The sequence below is a fragment of the Rhopalosiphum padi genome, chromosome 3 (assembly GCF_020882245.1).
Source record: "Rhopalosiphum padi isolate XX-2018 chromosome 3, ASM2088224v1, whole genome shotgun sequence".
Lineage (NCBI taxonomy): Eukaryota > Metazoa > Arthropoda > Insecta > Hemiptera > Aphididae > Rhopalosiphum > Rhopalosiphum padi.
The window spans coordinates 14,193,789-14,213,380 of record NC_083599.1 but is presented as its reverse complement, the minus strand read 5'-3'; the positions used below and the strand labels follow the sequence as shown (position 1 = coordinate 14,213,380).

The 19,592-nt window shown below is 27.4% G+C and overlaps 3 protein-coding genes across 3 annotated transcripts; 2 read left to right on the top strand and 1 right to left on the bottom strand.

The window, feature by feature from the left end:
• The first annotated feature begins 1,210 nt into the window (after window positions 1-1,210).
• On the top strand, window positions 1,211-4,137 carry LOC132924816 (uncharacterized). The gene is made up of 4 exons (XM_060989259.1): window positions 1,211-1,324; window positions 1,582-1,840; window positions 2,708-3,271; window positions 3,419-4,137. The coding sequence occupies exons 1-4, from the start codon at window positions 1,211-1,213 to the stop codon at window positions 4,135-4,137; spliced, it is 1,656 nt and encodes a 551-aa protein (XP_060845242.1).
• Window positions 4,138-12,063: 7,926 nt separating this feature from the next.
• LOC132927749 (uncharacterized) lies at window positions 12,064-14,448 on the top strand. The gene is given in 4 exon segments (XM_060992337.1): window positions 12,064-13,098; window positions 13,154-13,381; window positions 13,577-14,244; window positions 14,247-14,448. Coding segments are annotated over 4 exon segments (1,110 nt in total). The 5' UTR covers window positions 12,064-12,941; the 3' UTR covers window positions 14,304-14,448.
• Window positions 14,449-15,872: 1,424 nt separating this feature from the next.
• LOC132924815 (uncharacterized) lies at window positions 15,873-18,799 on the bottom strand. Its single transcript, XM_060989258.1, has 4 exons — window positions 18,686-18,799; window positions 18,170-18,428; window positions 16,739-17,302; window positions 15,873-16,591 (listed from the first exon to the last, which is right to left on the bottom strand). Exons 1-4 carry the CDS (start codon window positions 18,797-18,799, stop codon window positions 15,873-15,875), a joined length of 1,656 nt encoding a protein of 551 aa, XP_060845241.1.
• Window positions 18,800-19,592: the final 793 nt, after the last annotated feature.

Genomic DNA, 19,592 nt, shown 5'->3' with positions numbered 1-19,592 from the left:
TAGATAAGTTATCTAGATAAAAGTTATTTATCTTTTATCTTATCTAGATAAATTTCAGCTCTGTTATATTTATCTTCATCTAGATAAAATTCTAGTTATCTATCAGTACATATCTAGATAATTTATATTAATGGACTTAAAAATTTGAATAAATCTGAAAATTAAAAATATTTATATTTACGTCATTTTCTGTATACCGTAAACCTATTACAAAGAAAACAAACGTTTCGTAAAATATATTATTATACCATGTATTTCAATATTGAATGTTAATTTATAAGTCTGGCATCGTAAATAACGAAAAGACCTAAAAATAGAAAATAAATAATAATATGTAATGTTATCTATGTTGTAACTACATTATACTAAGAGCAACTAATAATAGCAAAAGCGATAACATCTATCCTTGCTACCCGCCAGTCATCATCGTAGACGATGGTGGATGGTCTTCATTAGCCGATAGTTAATATCCGTTTCGTAGAACTGTGTATAAAGTATAAACAAATAATTATTATTATTTCTTATTGTGTTGAACCGACAAAAATAAATCAACATCCATGAATTGTGTAGCATAATAATATACTATTATTTATACATATATATATTTATTATTTAATGATAACAATTGTATACCTTTATATAAATGTATAAATAAAATATTATTAATAATTTATATTAATCCCACTATTCATAAGTCGCTGCTGGACGTTCTCAATTATCAGATGTCCTCAGTTCCTCAGTCCTCACTGTTCACAATACTCAGTAATTCTTGGTCGGTGAAATTTTAGTGCAACTGTAATACAGTTCATACCTTTACGATTTACGTTTGTTTTAATAATTATGAAACGGTTTGTGCAAGTTTTAAATGTGCCATCTAAAATTCAAAAAATAGATGATTCAAGACGTATTCAAACAATTGGAACAACTGAATCTACTGATAATCTGATAAATACTTCAAAATTGAAGTATTTATTTAATGAATTTTATAAAATAATATCCTTAGAAGGAAATAAATTATCTGCATCATGTCAAAATTGCTCAAAAATTGTAAATGGGAGTATTAATTCAAGTGGCAATTTCCTTAGCCATTACAAGGTATGTATATGATCTATTTAATTTTAAAAACCTAATAATAACTAATAATTATAAATAAAATTTACTTACGATATTAATATTTTATTAACTATTTTAGTATAAGCATGCTTCAATAATGTCAAAAGTTGAAGAATCTAGAAAAAATAATCTTATGGATAAAGATAAATACATCAATACCAAGCAAACTAAATTATTCGATATACATCCAAAGGAAATTTCAAAGCAAAAGGTAATTAAAACATAATATTAATAAATTTAAATAAATTAATAATAAAAATAACTCTATTAGATAAGTAGGCAACTAAATTAACCATTTCAGTCCATATTTTTGGAAAATAGTTATAAGGTATATTATTATTCATATGTACCTATTACAGATTATAAAAAACTATATTAATGTTGTTTAACTTTAGCTTTAACTAAATAATATAGTCTTTACATTTTTTTGAATTAATTTGATTTGAATTGTACAATTTGTGTTAACAGATAAATGAATTGGTTTTTGAGTATATTGTTAGTGAGATGCGTCCACTTGTAACCTGTGAAAAACCAAGTTTTCGCAAATTAATCCTAGGACTCACTCAATCAAATGATGAAACAATTTTGCCAAATAGAAAACAAATATCAAAACAGCTAACAACAAATTACAATGCATATGTATTAATGCTAACTGATGTGATTGAAAAACAAAATTATATCTGCACAACAGCTGATATTTGGAGTGGCAATAACAAAAGTTACATGGGTATGTATGATATTTGTATTAGTTTTGCAATATGCAGTCAAACCTTTATTTAACAAACTTGAAGTTTCCTTCTAAAAATATGTTACATATAAATTTTCTCATATAAATAAATAGAGTATATCTAACTAGAAAATACATTTTTTTAAATTAATGTTAATAAATATATATTTATATGTTACATTAAATATTTACCATAGGAATAATATTGTATAATAATTAATAACATTTATTAAAATTATTAAAATTATCAAAATTATATTAGTTTGTTAAATAGATTTATAGAAACATTTCATGGATCCATAAAATTGGTTATTGAAATATAAAAAAATCAATTAGTTAGTTTTGTTAAATAAAGTTTCTACAGTCATTTGATTAGTGTATACTTAATGTCTACCTAATGTATTATTAATTTATTAAGTCTGCTATATTTTTTAAAATAATTATGATTTATGATAAGTAATTTTTCATGATATTTTCTGATATTTATCAGATTTTAACAATAATATTTTAGACTACAATTTAAACCAGGTTCGGATTCAAATTTATTTGATGGATGGGGCAAATATCAATCATATATTTAAAAAAAATAAAATATAGGTGTTTGTGTGTGCGTGTTAAAAAATAACTTTTACAGTTATTTTAAATACAACATTGTAATCAATTAATAAATACCAAACAGTAAAGTTATAACAAATACTGATATCAAATATTAAAATAAATAAAAAACATACTTAATCTTAAGTTGATTATAACCTATGGAGTGGGTGCTTGTTTCCTTCGCCCAACACACTGTTCCACCACGACTTAAACCTATTAATTTAGTGAGAAATGAAAAGCTGTAATTAATGTTTTTATTTTTATTTTTAGGAATGACTTGTCATTTTATTGATTCTGAGTCATATCTGCGTAAATCATATGTCTTAGGCTGCAAAAGAATTAAAGGAAGTCACAATTACTTAAATATCGCTGAAGTTATGACAGAAATAACACAAAATTACAGAATCCATTATTCTAAAATTACACATATAGTGACAGATAACGCTAGTAACTTTGACAAGTCTTTTAGAACATTTTCAATAGGCTCATCATTTCAGTCAACTTCAGAAATTGGTGACTTAAATGAAAATAATTCAGGTTCTGATAATTCAGATTTAGAAATAGATAATTTAGAAATAATGGATGTAGATAAACTTTTTATTAATTTAGAGAAAGAGCAACATCATTTGCAGAATACAGATGATTCTTTTTGTTTACCAAATCATTTAAAATGTTGTGCACATACATTAAATTTAATTGCAACCGTAGACATTGCTAAAATCACAGATACTAACTATTTATGTGTTTCTAAATCAACTTTTAAAAAATTGTATAGTTTTTGGAATTTAATCAGCAGAAGCACCGTTGCTTCAGACAAAGTACTCGAAATGTGTGGTTGTAAATTTCCAGTACCTGTAATAACGCGCTGGAATTCATTGTATGATGCATCACTAAAAATCTTAAAATACAAATCAAAAATTATTAATTTATTTGATGATTTACATTTAACCAAACTAAAATTAAATGAATGGGTATTTTTAGAAGAATATAGCAAAACCATGGAACCCTTAGCTATATCATTGGACAAATTACAAGGTGAAAATAGAAGTTTTTTAGGCTATGTAGCACCAACTATTCTTGTACTAAGGAGATTATTAATAGCATCTACCAATCTGAAATATTGTAAGCCATTAAGTCTTATAATTATAAAATCCATAGAAACTAGATTTAGTTATTTATTCAATTTGAGTAGTCCAGAAAGTAAAATATTCATTATTTCTTCCATAAGCCACCCCAAATTTAAACTCAGTTGGGTACCAGTAAGATTTATGAATGTTTGTAAAACCTTATTTTTAAACGAGTGCAGTGTGGTGGCTGCAACTTCCGAACATTTTATGAACTCAGTTATTGAAAATGAAGAAATAGATTCTGATACTAGTGATCATGAATTTTATAGCAATATCTGTTCAACTTCAACAAATAACATTAGTATTAATAACACAGATTCAGAAACAAAAACATTAAATTATGCCAATTTACAAGGAATATCTTTCTTAAGCTCAAATAAAAAAGACTTAGATATTTTAAACCAATACCCTATTATTAAAGAGGTATTCCTCAAATATAACACTACAATTCCCTCCTCAGCACCAGTTGAGAGATTATTTAGTAAGGCAATTCAGGTTTTAACACCTAGGCGTAATAGATTAAATGATAAAACGTTTGACATGATTTTATGCTGTAGATCAAATATGGTTTGAACTAGGTATATAATTTTAAAAGCATTTATTGTTTTTTTTTTCAAATATTAGTTTTTTTTTGTACTATTATTATTTATTTATCAAGTCAGAGAATGACTTTTATAATATATTCTTGTGAAGTTTATTTAAAAAATAAACTATTTTATTTTGTTTATTTTAAAAATGTTTTAAATAAGTTAAAACAAAAATATAGACATTTATTATTATTTTTTGTACTATTATTATTTATTTGTCAAGTCAGAGAATTACTTTTATAACATGTTCTTATAAAATTTATATAAAAAATAAACTATTTTATTTTATGTTTATTTTTAATGTGTTTTTTTAATTAGATATGTATATTTTTTAATTAATACCTGTCACTAAATATTTGTAAAATTAAACATGAAATTATCTGATATTTATCTAGATAAAAATATATTAATTTGTATCTTTATCTAGATAAATTTTAGTATAACTATCTTTATCTTTATCTAGATAAAATTCAGCATGGTTATCTTTATCTTTATCTAGATAAATTATTAGTTATCTAATCCCAACACTGCAGACAACTATACGAAATACGTTGTATACCGGCGAGTTCTGAGTTTCTGACGACAACTTAACGAAATATATTATTGTACTCATCTGCGACGCTATAATAGAATAACATGCATTAATAGTGTGTAGTCGTGTAGTACGTGCTCCACTCCGGGCACTTAAACTGGATGCAAGAGGATAATATACTTGTAAGCAAATACTGTTGGAATCAGATACTTTGTTAAAAAAACATTTTAAATTTTAATTACATAAATTCTACTTCTACATTTTATTAACGTATTCAATTTTTACTTCCCAGTATAAATTTATTTTCCCTCCTTACAAATTCAGATAAATATAAAAAGAAATAAAAATTAATTGTACACAAAAATTAAACGAATAGATAGTAAAAATGAAAATTTTTAACAAAAACTAATAAGTTAAATTATTAACTAAAGTTCAATGAACAATATAGCAATCGATACATGACATATAGAAAATACAAGTAAGTGCTTAAATGTATTTAAATTTATCAATGTTCAGTGTTCACTGTACCGTGTGTTAATTTAAGATTATTAGAAAATAAGCTCGGATAATAAGGGTTACATAATATTTGTATTGTAACTATATTATATTAATTATTTAATATTATTTTAACATTATTTAAAATTATAATTATAATAACTGTAAACTGTAGCAGAAACTTATATATTCCCAATTTCAAACACTCGTTTTGTTATAAGGGTGTCGACAATTTTTACGACATACCTACCACCTAACTTATATCAGATATACAAAAAAAAAAATGTTAATACAATTTTGTTCCATTAATTACACCCATAATAGTTATTAGTTAATAGTTTATAATATAATGAAATTTAATAATCCACTAACAAGTTTACTAATAATCCAGCCACCCACCGCCCATTTTGGTCGGCACTATACGTGTGCACGTTTGTTCCCACATAATTAAGTTTCGCCGACTCCCTTATCTAAATACGTCTGGACGTCTCTCTTGGGACAAATTCAAATATAGCAATAATTGATATTCAATATTCGTATTTCTATATTAAACACAAATATACAATATACCTACGAGTATAACATTGCCATTGATTTTATAATTAAGTATTATAAAATCAATGATACTATACCTATACAATGTTACAAATTAATATATAATAGGTATTATCGCCTCGGCTCATCTATATTGATTACTTTCACTAGTTTCACTTTACTAAAAACTAATATATATTTTATACGGAATACGACTTTGATAGTTCGTCAAACTTAAGTACACAATGCAGGTATTCAATACAAATAGTTTGAATAAGAATAAATGAATAAGAATACATTTACTATTTAACTTTTATAGTTAGTGAGTTTTATTCTGCTGCACAAATTCAGTAATTCGAAAAATGTCTCAGACGTTCAACAATAAAGTTTAAAAATGTGAGAAGTTTGTGACTAAAATAAATAAGATACATTTTAAATACCATCCATTTTCACATGTAATTGATATATTTTGAATAGTTCCACGTCCAAAACTAGTAATCGAATCTCTATAAATTCGTTTGTATATGAATAGTGAATACTATGAGTGAACGATTTTATAAACTTATTAATGATCAATATAATTTACCTGTGGTGTAACAATCCGAGGCATATGAATTAATTAATTACACTAAGTCACTAAACTTTCACTGTATTTAAACACATATACATATATGGTTTAATTTTGTTTTTTATTAATTAAATACCGTCAATACCGATTATGTTTTATATTTCGTCGTTAAAATATTTTTTTTAAATGTATTAAGTTTTCACATTTTCTATCTCTTACTTAGCTTTAAATATAAAATATGAAGTACCTAAAAATCATTAATGAACTGTTAATAAAATCACTGTTAAGTATATTTTTATTAAATATAAAAATGATTCACGTATGATATTTAGGTATTAGTTATTATTGATATTTTTTAAGGATAAAAACATAAATCTGAGAACTTAAGTTCTCTATAGTTATACTCTAGATTATGTAAAATTAGAAATGTATTTACTATATATTATAAAACTAATTTATGTTTAATTTTTGATTAAAAACAATTTTAAATCGTAATATATTCAATACTGGAAGCTGGAGCAACAGTTTAAACAGAGATACGCATTTTCCACTTAACATTTGGACATGTTATTGAATATTGACACTTCGGAAATGGTCGTAAAAAAGCATGATAATTAAATCCATTACAGCTAACAAAAAAAAGTTATAGAAATTTTAATTTTTAAAAATGTGTAGAGGTTATGTAGTAAATGAAATAGGAAAATCAATTTTTTTATGTAAATATTTACTATTTAGTACGTACATTTTTGCAGAATCACTTAGGTAGGTATTCTTAAAAAAAAATACGTTTTAAACATTTACCATTTCCCCAGCCCTCCAAAAATATTTACATAATTTAAATGATCTGAGAAAATAATATTCTATGGAATATTATTTACTTTTATTTTTATTAATCATAAAAAAATAAATTAGAATATTTAGAATATATTCGGGTTCCAATTTATTAAAAGATTTGTGTTTGTTAATTGTAAATAAATAAGCAAAACCGTGTAAACACTGTAAACGCTTCATTCAATTGCGTAATACAAAAAAAATATTCACTGTGGAATATTACAAATTAAAAAAAAATAATAATAATGCTGTTAACAACAACAAAAGATATCACATAAGTAGATGGTTAATTAAATCTAACAATTTATTCTGATACATCCTAAAGACTATAGGTATACATAAAAATATATAAATATAATATAATATATATATATTATATATATGTGTGTGTGTGTGTAAATATAGGTATAATTATATGTTAATAAATTATAAATTATAGATACCCGGGTCCTGGTGTACGCATTGTACATATTCACACGATTCAAGGACGTGCGCATCAACTTTTTTTTAATTTTTGTTTTTTAAATTCCTTACAACTTCAATATTTTTGTTTCTTGTTTTACTAAATTTCGAGTTCTACCACGATTATTGATATTTATTTAATAAACATTTGATTAAAACAACGGCTGAATTCTTCATCAAAAAAACCTTAATATTTAAATTTTAAGTATTAGCTATAGATATAGTCAGTCATCGGTATCGGTACCTGTATCTATACCAACCGGTTTAAACGGTATTTACATCATTGAAAGCGACGAAAAATATAATTTCAATCAGTATTTATTAGTTTTTATATGATATACACACTATCATAACTACTACCTGAATATCTATGTGCCATTTTATTCGAAATTCGAATCGTTACATAATTAAATAATAAATACATATCAATAATGCGTTGTCGCGTTGACCAATAAATATATAATTTATTCGGAGTTATTATTTATCGTGAATCCTGCAATAAATTATCATGGAAAATAATATTTATTTTTTATTCGTATTTTTAGTACAAAAATCGATAACCGTATAAAAACGTAAAATATCATGTTCCCAAACGTTTTTTCAGAAAAAAAATAATAATAATTTAAAAATTCCTCGCAGTATTTCCCAAGATATTTTTGATCGTGATAAAATGTTTGCCACGCGTAGACAAATCGTGGTACGCAGATTTATATATTTTATACAAGTGTATCTATCATCTATATAATATAGTGATTTGGAAAATAAATACGCAGTTGTTTTCTTCTGGCCCGGCGCGTTTCATCGGTATTGATCGATGTATTATTATATTCCACATCGTCATTGCGTTCGCTTAACTCGCGGTCGATCGTTGAAATCGTGGGCGATCATCATTTTGCGTACATCGTCAATGTACCGTCCGTTCGTGGTTATTTTTATTACGAATTAATCTTACAGCCCACTGCTTTAGAATATATTATAACAGCTTATATATACATGCGTACCTGAACTAGTCGACTTTAGCGAGCATCTACCGAAAACACATACACGAGGGCCGAGTATCTATATATATGATTAGACCGTCAGTTTACTTACAGTTTTCATTTAAAATAAACAATATTTAGGCAATAGACTCGCCAATAGTTATGGTGTTTACGATCTATAACAAGGCGTACTTATATGAGATATTAAAATACAAAAATGATTATTATATCGCAGAAAAATTTAAGTATCGTAAAAATCTAACGTACGGACACAGATTATATAATATGATTTAGATAAATTTAATTAATCGAATAAAAAATTGTGTTGCGCATTATATATAGTTTCTCTGACATATCATATCCTTAGTCTGTGCATTTGTGTGGTGCCTTGGATTAATGGTATTAGTTTTCAATTTTAACAAGCACTATTTCCTTCTCGATTCTATTTGATGTTGTAGATGATGGACGTGCCGCCGTGGCCAATGACGATCTTGCAGAGTAATAATAATAATGTATATCAATAAAATATGGCATAGAAGTCTTGTATATAATATGCATGAAAATTGCTTGAGATAAACTATGGGCCTGTAGGTGTTAGTGGTTTCCCCACTGTTCTGTTTAACATACATTTATTAAGCCCCTACCCCCCCCCCGATAGAAAATTAAAAATTGTAGTAAAATTTCATTGAAGAATATATTTTTATTCTATAAACTTCATGTAAATAGGTGCTATTATAGTATAATCGTTTGTATAATATTAAATATATTATATGTATATTATTATATATATATGTCACGGTTAAAAATGACGGTATTTATTTTAGTAAATATGTACAGAATATAACGTCATTGACTGATTGGTATATAACGATAACAACGTGCTTGAGAAATAATTTATTACCCGTGAAATTTAATATACGACAAAAATTAATAAAATCATATTATATGTAATATATAGAAAAAATATTGTTCAACGCTTTCAAATAATAATAATATAACCGCAGTAGTAATAACAGGTAACAGCTGTAGTGCAATACTATCATCATCACTCATCACTCATCATATACCTCAACTTGTTGAATACGTGCCGTTACGCCAACCGCTATAACAGTATTGCTAAGTACATTTACGGTGCACTTGGGTATTGGGAACGATATTAATGTTATGCACTGTGCCTGTGTATAAAATTATATAATAATATATATAGACCATTTATATAAAGCGTTATAGCCATATTACAGGAACATATAATATTATGTTGTACGGTGGCTTCTTATTTTCTTGTCTCTCTGGTCTAGACACTATAACTATATATATACTGCGCACTCTCGTGTACTCCATTTATATAGATGCATATATAGTGATAATATATACATACAGTTTTAGTAAATTTAAGATTACAATACCGACACACATAATGGCGTTTTGTATATAAGATAGCATTTTAGATTGGCGTTGCTGTGGCTCGTTGCTTAGCCATATTTAAAAGTTAAAAGAAATGGAATAAAAAAAATAATAATCATACAAAAATGTCCATTAACTTTCTGCGCTATGAGGCTATATATAGGTATCTATATAATTCAATGTAATATATACTTAAAACAATATTATGTAAGAGATATATAAATAATATATGTATGTTTTGAAAATGTATTTTTTTGTATAATTTCTATGAAAACTATATTTTCATGATTACAATATAATTCGTATTTCATTAATTTATAAGTGCAATGTTTGAAAGAAAAATTGTAAGTCGCGTATTAGTTTTGTTGGTCGTAACTCGTACCTATAATTATAATATATATTTATTTAACAAATAATTATGTATAAATCAATATATTTTATACTTTCAAATTGTATCAGCACTTTAATTACACGCAGGTGTAATATACGATGAAACAAGTTTTGTTTTTTCTAAAATTGATACAATTTTTTTCATCCAAAAATAATAAATAACAGGCACTGGTAAAAACTATTATTTAATATTTATTTTATAATAAATTCGAACTTGTTAATATTTTGTATTTTGTAATTGTCATTATTAATTTTCAGTCAACAAACATGTAATAAATAATATTATAAACATAGATATCTTAAAATGGTAAACATTAATATATAATAACAATTGATAAACGTTATAAGCCTTAATTTATTATTATAATTGACTGTCGTTCGGGGCCTCAGGGGAGTGCTCGCAGAAGAGATAGGATAAAAGTTTCTATTCCCCTTTTGACTTTTTTCATCTATTGATTTCTTATAATTTATTGTTAATAAGATTCGTGTTTTCAATATTAATGTCTCTATTGATTATAATTGTTCATATTCAATTAATAGACCTGCACGATGAAGTAATTAAAGCATATTATATATGTACCACCATCCATCAAGATTTACAAAATATTACTAATAAGTAGGGCTAGGGACTTCAAGCCCTAAAAAATTTTAAAATATGCATGCATTTATGCCCTAAAGAACCACTAAATATGCGTTAAAAAAAAAATAAAAATCATAGTATTGGATAAAAATTGTTTATATTAATTTCTAAATAATATTTATAAAATTGCAAAAGTTATAAATTATTTATTATTATTTTTCTTTTTCGATTTATTTTCTTTAAATTACGCTTCCAATGCACCGATAAGTAAAAGTGCAAGTGATTAGCGAGAAAAACACAAAAACTAATTTTAATATAAATAAAACCATCATACTAATATCTCAAGTCCAGAAAATCTTTTAAAAATTAATTATTTTTTTTATAAATTTATACTTCTATAAAAATAATTGTCAAATATGCACATTTAAATTAAAAATGGTCAAACATGCAAAATATGCACGTATACCTACATCTTAAATATACACTCGTATTGCTATAAAACAAATTTATATTTTACTTAGCTATATTTTTTTTAATGATTATTGAAAAACATGCAAATTCCTAAGTCCTAGAAGTCCTTAGTCCTACTAATAAGCAATTTATATACGTAATATACAAATTTTTCTTACACATAGGCACTAAAATAGTACTTGTGGGTAAATGCAACAATATATATATTTTTTTTTCGTTACAGCGTAGTCTGAGAATAATCAAAAATATATAGACCTCTTTCAAAATATCTGAGCACGCCACTGCTGTCGTTATTATTAAACGGGTAACGATAATATTGAGTATGTGAAAATCTCGAAAAAAATCAAGAAAATTGAAATCGTGTGTAGAATAAATTGCAAAAATCAAAACCGTAAACTGTTTTGACAGCTCATCTTTTTTTAAAAATAATTTATTTTTTTTTGAGATTGAACTTTAGGATTGCAGACTTTAAAATTAAAGACAATAGTCAATAATAATAATAATATACGTATAATACTACAGTAGTATGAAAAGGGGGATTCAAACACCGCAGCCGCAGCCGCAGCCGCAGCCGCCGCCGCCGCAGCCGCTACGTACGTGACGTAACGTACCCCCCTCACTCTCACCCTCACCCACAGCCGCCGCCACGCAGCCGCTACGTACGTGACGTAACGTACCCCCCTCACTCACACCCTCACCCACAGCCGCCGCCGTCAAACGATCGCGTACGTGTGCGACATACGTTTTCAGTTATCACATGTTATCAATAATTTATTTTTATCAGTTATCACACATTATTTTTTTTATCAGTTATCACACATTATTTTTATCAGTTATCACACATTATTTTTATCAGTTAATAACTTATTTTTATCAGTTATCATATATTTAAAAATATAATATTATGGGTTAGAATCGAATCGTGAGGGTAACATTGTATATATATATTTAAGTACATGCTAAATAATATACATAATCATATGAATATTCTCACAACGTAAAGTTCCCTCTTATATACTTGGGGAAATAATATACAAAAATGTACATTAAGCCTTGATACATAGATACGATCTGCTTATTGTCCCCGACCGGCCACCCACTAATAATATTAAAATGCCTATTAGTGAATAACACACACACACACACACACACATTAATAACTGATATACTTTTGTGTCTAAAATTCCATATTCTCTCATGTCGTCAGGATGACGCCGACTCATAATGTATATCCTTAAACCATCACAGATCCATATTCAATTCATCGATAATCACACAATACCTTGCAAAAACTCTACCGTCGCCACCCCCTACGTTTGGCGTCGGGTTGACAATAAGATACACCTTATTTAATAAACTAAATGACTCTATAGAAATTCACACTAACTGCTCGTCTTTATATATATATATATATTCTGAAAGAGGCAACAGTTCTTCAGTACGTTTTAAGCCGTTGTACACACATCGTCTTCGAGTATTTTTGAGTGTTTTTAAACGTTTATACTTTTTTTTTTTTTTTTGTTTTACCTTAAAAATTAACAACATGTTTAATTGTGATCAGTGCTCGTTGATGTTCACGCGTAAAGACAGTTTGCTCAGACACAAAATCATACACCGAGGAATTCGTTTTCCGTGCTCTGTATGCATCAGGACATTCAGTCTCATGTCAAGTCTTAAGAGGCATGAGAAAAATTCTCATGGTATGTATACTTATTTATTTTTTATTATTAATTTATATCTAATATTTTTTCCAAGGCATCGTTCCGGCTCATCGTCAGCCTGCACCGATTGTTGCTCAACCTACTCGACAGAGCGTTATACAGTTTGCGCCTAGCGTTGCTCCACAGGGAGACTTACAGATTGCCCCTCAAATTTTCGTCCCCGATATCCCGGCCGGTGGTTCGAACATGTTATCCGAGGACGAGATTTGCATGGCAGCTATGGACGCATTTGAAAATGAAAAAGTTCAAGACGATAATACAGGTTAGTTTTATTTTTAATATTATAGATGGGGTATAATTTTGAAAGATTCGTATAAATCATAAATTTTATTTATATGCTGGCGGGTTGCACCGGTTGTCAGACCGTTTGATAGATTTAATTTTAAACGATACATAAATGTTTTATACTATTATAGGAAAATTAGATTTATTAGGTTTTTTTAATTTTATTTTTTAGACTCGTATACAACTACGGGTGTAAACGGCAAACGAGTTTCCACCGCCAACACCACGTCGGTTGCTAGAGCAAAAAAAGCGCGCATGGATATGGTGAAATCACCCGGGTTAGTTGAAATTTTATCGTCAGCGGGTCGAAAAATCGTTTGGTATTTCGCCAAAAATTTGAATAATGTTAAAAATTATACCGACTTTCTACGTCCTCTTGCACCGGTTTTGTCAGACATGCTGAAAAATCATGTTTTGAGACACTCAATAAAATTTAGTTTGAAGCTGGAGGCTACGTATAACCGACCAAACGTACCTAATTCATCTGAAAATAGAGCGTTTCAAACATCAGCAGTTGAAGTTTTTTCGGGTAGTAATATTGCTGAGATTATTGAAAGGGCTTTTATAAAGTTATTGAGCGAAGAAGAAGCTTATACTAGCAGAGGAAGCGGGTTTACCCTGGAGTCCATAGATGGGCTATTGTTGGCCGTGTACAAATACACGCCGATGGGCGGGTCGTCATACATACCACTGCCTGCGTATATCGAAGGAAAACGGGGCACAATAAATCCTCAGAATGTAGACCAACAGTGTTTCAAGTGGGCTATATTAGCCAAGCATGTGACGGGGGAAAATAAATTTCGTATCGGTGAGAATTATAAACAACACGATGACAAATACAATTTCAATGGTATATCGTTCCCAACGCCATTATCCGACGTTCAGAAATTCGAATATAATAACCCGACTGTCTCTGTGAATGTGTATGGGTTAGACAAAAAGTTCCAGCCACCGCGTAAATATCCGACGTACGAGGTATACCCGCTACGTGTCGTTGATGAGGAGAAAGCCGACCACTTTGATCTGTTGTTGGTAGCAAATGAAAGCGGGTCGCATTACGTATATATTTCGAATTTGTCGCGACTCATACGATCTCAAAAGACTGGACATAAAGAGAGTGTCGTATTTTGCAAAAGATGTTTTACCAGCTTTGACAATCGAAGATATAAATATAAATTGAATGGGCGTGAGGCGTTAACTCAACATAAGCTTATATGCGGTACACATAAGTCAATATTACCGGTGATACCGAAAGAAGGCGAGTGTCTTGAGTTTGAAGCATGGAAGAAAACACAGAGACATCCCATAGTTATATATGCGGATTTCGAGACAATGTTGACGAAGACTGACGAAGACAAAGGAGACAACACCAAAATAATACAGAAGCACGAGGCGATGAGTTATGGACTCATTGTGAAGGCGAGCGACGACGTACCGTTAGAGTTGATGGAGGAGCATGAGATAACGACAGAACCAGTGATATACAGAGGAAGCGAGAGTAAGACGGACGTGGCGAAACATTTTATTGAAACAGTGACCGAGTTGGCGATAAAAATTGAAAAATTATTGAAGACCAATAAACCTATAGTTTTCACGGATGAACAACGGCAGTCACATAATGCATGTACAGCTTGTAATTTATGCAAAACAACCTTTACATACGATAACCATAAGGTTGCAGATCATTGTCATCTCTCTGGAAAATACCGACAAGCTCTATGTAATACCTGCAACCTCAAGCTTCAAGCACCAAAATTTGTCCCTATATTTTTCCACAATTTATCCAATTATGATGCGCACCTAATAGTAACAGAACTGGGTCACGACACGCAAGCTATTAACGTTATTCCTAATAGCGAGGAGAAATATATATCTTTCTCGAAATACGTATCAAATACATTCAGCATGCGTTTCATAGACACGTTCAGTGTTGGGATTAGATAACTAATAATTTATCTAGATAAAGATAAAGATAACCATGCTGAATTTTATCTAGATAAAGATAAAGATAGTTATACTAAAATTTATCTAGATAAAGATACAAATTAATATATTTTTATCTAGATAAATATCAGATAATTTCATGTTTAATTTTACAAATATTTAGTGACAGGTATTAATTAAAAAATATACATATCTAATTAAAAAAACACATTAAAAATAAACATAAAATAAAATAGTTTATTTTTTATATAAATTTTATAAGAACATGTTATAAAAGTAATTCTCTGACTTGACAAATAAATAATAATAGTACAAAAAATAATAATAAATGTCTATATTTTTGTTTTAACTTATTTAAAACATTTTTAAAATAAACAAAATAAAATAGTTTATTTTTTAAATAAACTTCACAAGAATATATTATAAAAGTCATTCTCTGACTTGATAAATAAATAATAATAGTACAAAAAAAACTAATATTTGAAAAAAAAAACAATAAATGCTTTTAAAATTATATACCTAGTTCAAACCATATTTGATCTACAGCATAAAATCATGTCAAACGTTTTATCATTTAATCTATTACGCCTAGGTGTTAAAACCTGAATTGCCTTACTAAATAATCTCTCAACTGGTGCTGAGGAGGGAATTGTAGTGTTATATTTGAGGAATACCTCTTTAATAATAGGGTATTGGTTTAAAATATCTAAGTCTTTTTTATTTGAGCTTAAGAAAGATATTCCTTGTAAATTGGCATAATTTAATGTTTTTGTTTCTGAATCTGTGTTATTAATACTAATGTTATTTGTTGAAGTTGAACAGATATTGCTATAAAATTCATGATCACTAGTATCAGAATCTATTTCTTCATTTTCAATAACTGAGTTCATAAAATGTTCGGAAGTTGCAGCCACCACACTGCACTCGTTTAAAAATAAGGTTTTACAAACATTCATAAATCTTACTGGTACCCAACTGAGTTTAAATTTGGGGTGGCTTATGGAAGAAATAATGAATATTTTACTTTCTGGACTACTCAAATTGAATAAATAACTAAATCTAGTTTCTATGGATTTTATAATTATAAGACTTAATGGCTTACAATATTTCAGATTGGTAGATGCTATTAATAATCTCCTTAGTACAAGAATAGTTGGTGCTACATAGCCTAAAAAACTTCTATTTTCACCTTGTAATTTGTCCAATGATATAGCTAAGGGTTCCATGGTTTTGCTATATTCTTCTAAAAATACCCATTCATTTAATTTTAGTTTGGTTAAATGTAAATCATCAAATAAATTAATAATTTTTGATTTGTATTTTAAGATTTTTAGTGATGCATCATACAATGAATTCCAGCGCGTTATTACAGGTACTGGAAATTTACAACCACACATTTCGAGTACTTTGTCTGAAGCAACGGTGCTTCTGCTGATTAAATTCCAAAAACTATACAATTTTTTAAAAGTTGATTTAGAAACACATAAATAGTTAGTATCTGTGATTTTAGCAATGTCTACGGTTGCAATTAAATTTAATGTATGTGCACAACATTTTAAATGATTTGGTAAACAAAAAGAATCATCTGTATTCTGCAAATGATGTTGCTCTTTCTCTAAATTAATAAAAAGTTTATCTACATCCATTATTTCTAAATTATCTATTTCTAAATCTGAATTATCAGAACCTGAATTATTTTCATTTAAGTCACCAATTTCTGAAGTTGACTGAAATGATGAGCCTATTGAAAATGTTCTAAAAGACTTGTCAAAGTTACTAGCGTTATCTGTCACTATATGTGTAATTTTAGAATAATGGATTCTGTAATTTTGTGTTATTTCTGTCATAACTTCAGCGATATTTAAGTAATTGTGACTTCCTTTAATTCTTTTGCAGCCTAAGACATATGATTTACGCAGATATGACTCAGAATCAATAAAATGACAAGTCATTCCTAAAAATAAAAATAAAAACATTAATTACAGCTTTTCATTTCTCACTAAATTAATAGGTTTAAGTCGTGGTGGAACAGTGTGTTGGGCGAAGGAAACAAGCACCCACTCCATAGGTTATAATCAACTTAAGATTAAGTATGTTTTTTATTTATTTTAATATTTGATATCAGTATTTGTTATAACTTTACTGTTTGGTATTTATTAATTGATTACAATGTTGTATTTAAAATAACTGTAAAAGTTATTTTTTAACACGCACACACAAACACCTATATTTTATTTTTTTTAAATATATGATTGATATTTGCCCCATCCATCAAATAAATTTGAATCCGAACCTGGTTTAAATTGTAGTCTAAAATATTATTGTTAAAATCTGATAAATATCAGAAAATATCATGAAAAATTACTTATCATAAATCATAATTATTTTAAAAAATATAGCAGACTTAATAAATTAATAATACATTAGGTAGACATTAAGTATACACTAATCAAATGACTGTAGAAACTTTATTTAACAAAACTAACTAATTGATTTTTTTATATTTCAATAACCAATTTTATGGATCCATGAAATGTTTCTATAAATCTATTTAACAAACTAATATAATTTTGATAATTTTAATAATTTTAATAAATGTTATTAATTATTATACAATATTATTCCTATGGTAAATATTTAATGTAACATATAAATATATATTTATTAACATTAATTTAAAAAAATGTATTTTCTAGTTAGATATACTCTATTTATTTATATGAGAAAATTTATATGTAACATATTTTTAGAAGGAAACTTCAAGTTTGTTAAATAAAGGTTTGACTGCATATTGCAAAACTAATACAAATATCATACATACCCATGTAACTTTTGTTATTGCCACTCCAAATATCAGCTGTTGTGCAGATATAATTTTGTTTTTCAATCACATCAGTTAGCATTAATACATATGCATTGTAATTTGTTGTTAGCTGTTTTGATATTTGTTTTCTATTTGGCAAAATTGTTTCATCATTTGATTGAGTGAGTCCTAGGATTAATTTGCGAAAACTTGGTTTTTCACAGGTTACAAGTGGACGCATCTCACTAACAATATACTCAAAAACCAATTCATTTATCTGTTAACACAAATTGTACAATTCAAATCAAATTAATTCAAAAAAATGTAAAGACTATATTATTTAGTTAAAGCTAAAGTTAAACAACATTAATATAGTTTTTTATAATCTGTAATAGGTACATATGAATAATAATATACCTTATAACTATTTTCCAAAAATATGGACTGAAATGGTTAATTTAGTTGCCTACTTATCTAATAGAGTTATTTTTATTATTAATTTATTTAAATTTATTAATATTATGTTTTAATTACCTTTTGCTTTGAAATTTCCTTTGGATGTATATCGAATAATTTAGTTTGCTTGGTATTGATGTATTTATCTTTATCCATAAGATTATTTTTTCTAGATTCTTCAACTTTTGACATTATTGAAGCATGCTTATACTAAAATAGTTAATAAAATATTAATATCGTAAGTAAATTTTATTTATAATTATTAGTTATTATTAGGTTTTTAAAATTAAATAGATCATATACATACCTTGTAATGGCTAAGGAAATTGCCACTTGAATTAATACTCCCATTTACAATTTTTGAGCAATTTTGACATGATGCAGATAATTTATTTCCTTCTAAGGATATTATTTTATAAAATTCATTAAATAAATACTTCAATTTTGAAGTATTTATCAGATTATCAGTAGATTCAGTTGTTCCAATTGTTTGAATACGTCTTGAATCATCTATTTTTTGAATTTTAGATGGCACATTTAAAACTTGCACAAACCGTTTCATAATTATTAAAACAAACGTAAATCGTAAAGGTATGAACTGTATTACAGTTGCACTAAAATTTCACCGACCAAGAATTACTGAGTATTGTGAACAGTGAGGACTGAGGAACTGAGGACATCTGATAATTGAGAACGTCCAGCAGCGACTTATGAATAGTGGGATTAATATAAATTATTAATAATATTTTATTTATACATTTATATAAAGGTATACAATTGTTATCATTAAATAATAAATATATATATGTATAAATAATAGTATATTATTATGCTACACAATTCATGGATGTTGATTTATTTTTGTCGGTTCAACACAATAAGAAATAATAATAATTATTTGTTTATACTTTATACACAGTTCTACGAAACGGATATTAACTATCGGCTAATGAAGACCATCCACCATCGTCTACGATGATGACTG

Coding starts and splice junctions, on each gene's coding strand:
- LOC132924816 (XM_060989259.1), top strand. CDS start 1,211: ATGTCAAAAGTTGAAGAATCTAGAAAAAATAATCTTATGGATAAAGAT. Junction 1,841..2,707: donor CAATAACAAAAGTTACATGG/GTATGTATGATA, acceptor TTTTATTTTTAG/GAATGACTTGTCATTTTATT. Junction 3,272..3,418: donor CAAAGTACTCGAAATGTGTG/GTTGTAAATTTC, acceptor GGGTATTTTTAG/AAGAATATAGCAAAACCATG.
- LOC132924815 (XM_060989258.1), bottom strand. CDS start 18,799: ATGTCAAAAGTTGAAGAATCTAGAAAAAATAATCTTATGGATAAAGAT. Junction 17,303..18,169: donor CAATAACAAAAGTTACATGG/GTATGTATGATA, acceptor TTTTATTTTTAG/GAATGACTTGTCATTTTATT. Junction 16,592..16,738: donor CAAAGTACTCGAAATGTGTG/GTTGTAAATTTC, acceptor GGGTATTTTTAG/AAGAATATAGCAAAACCATG.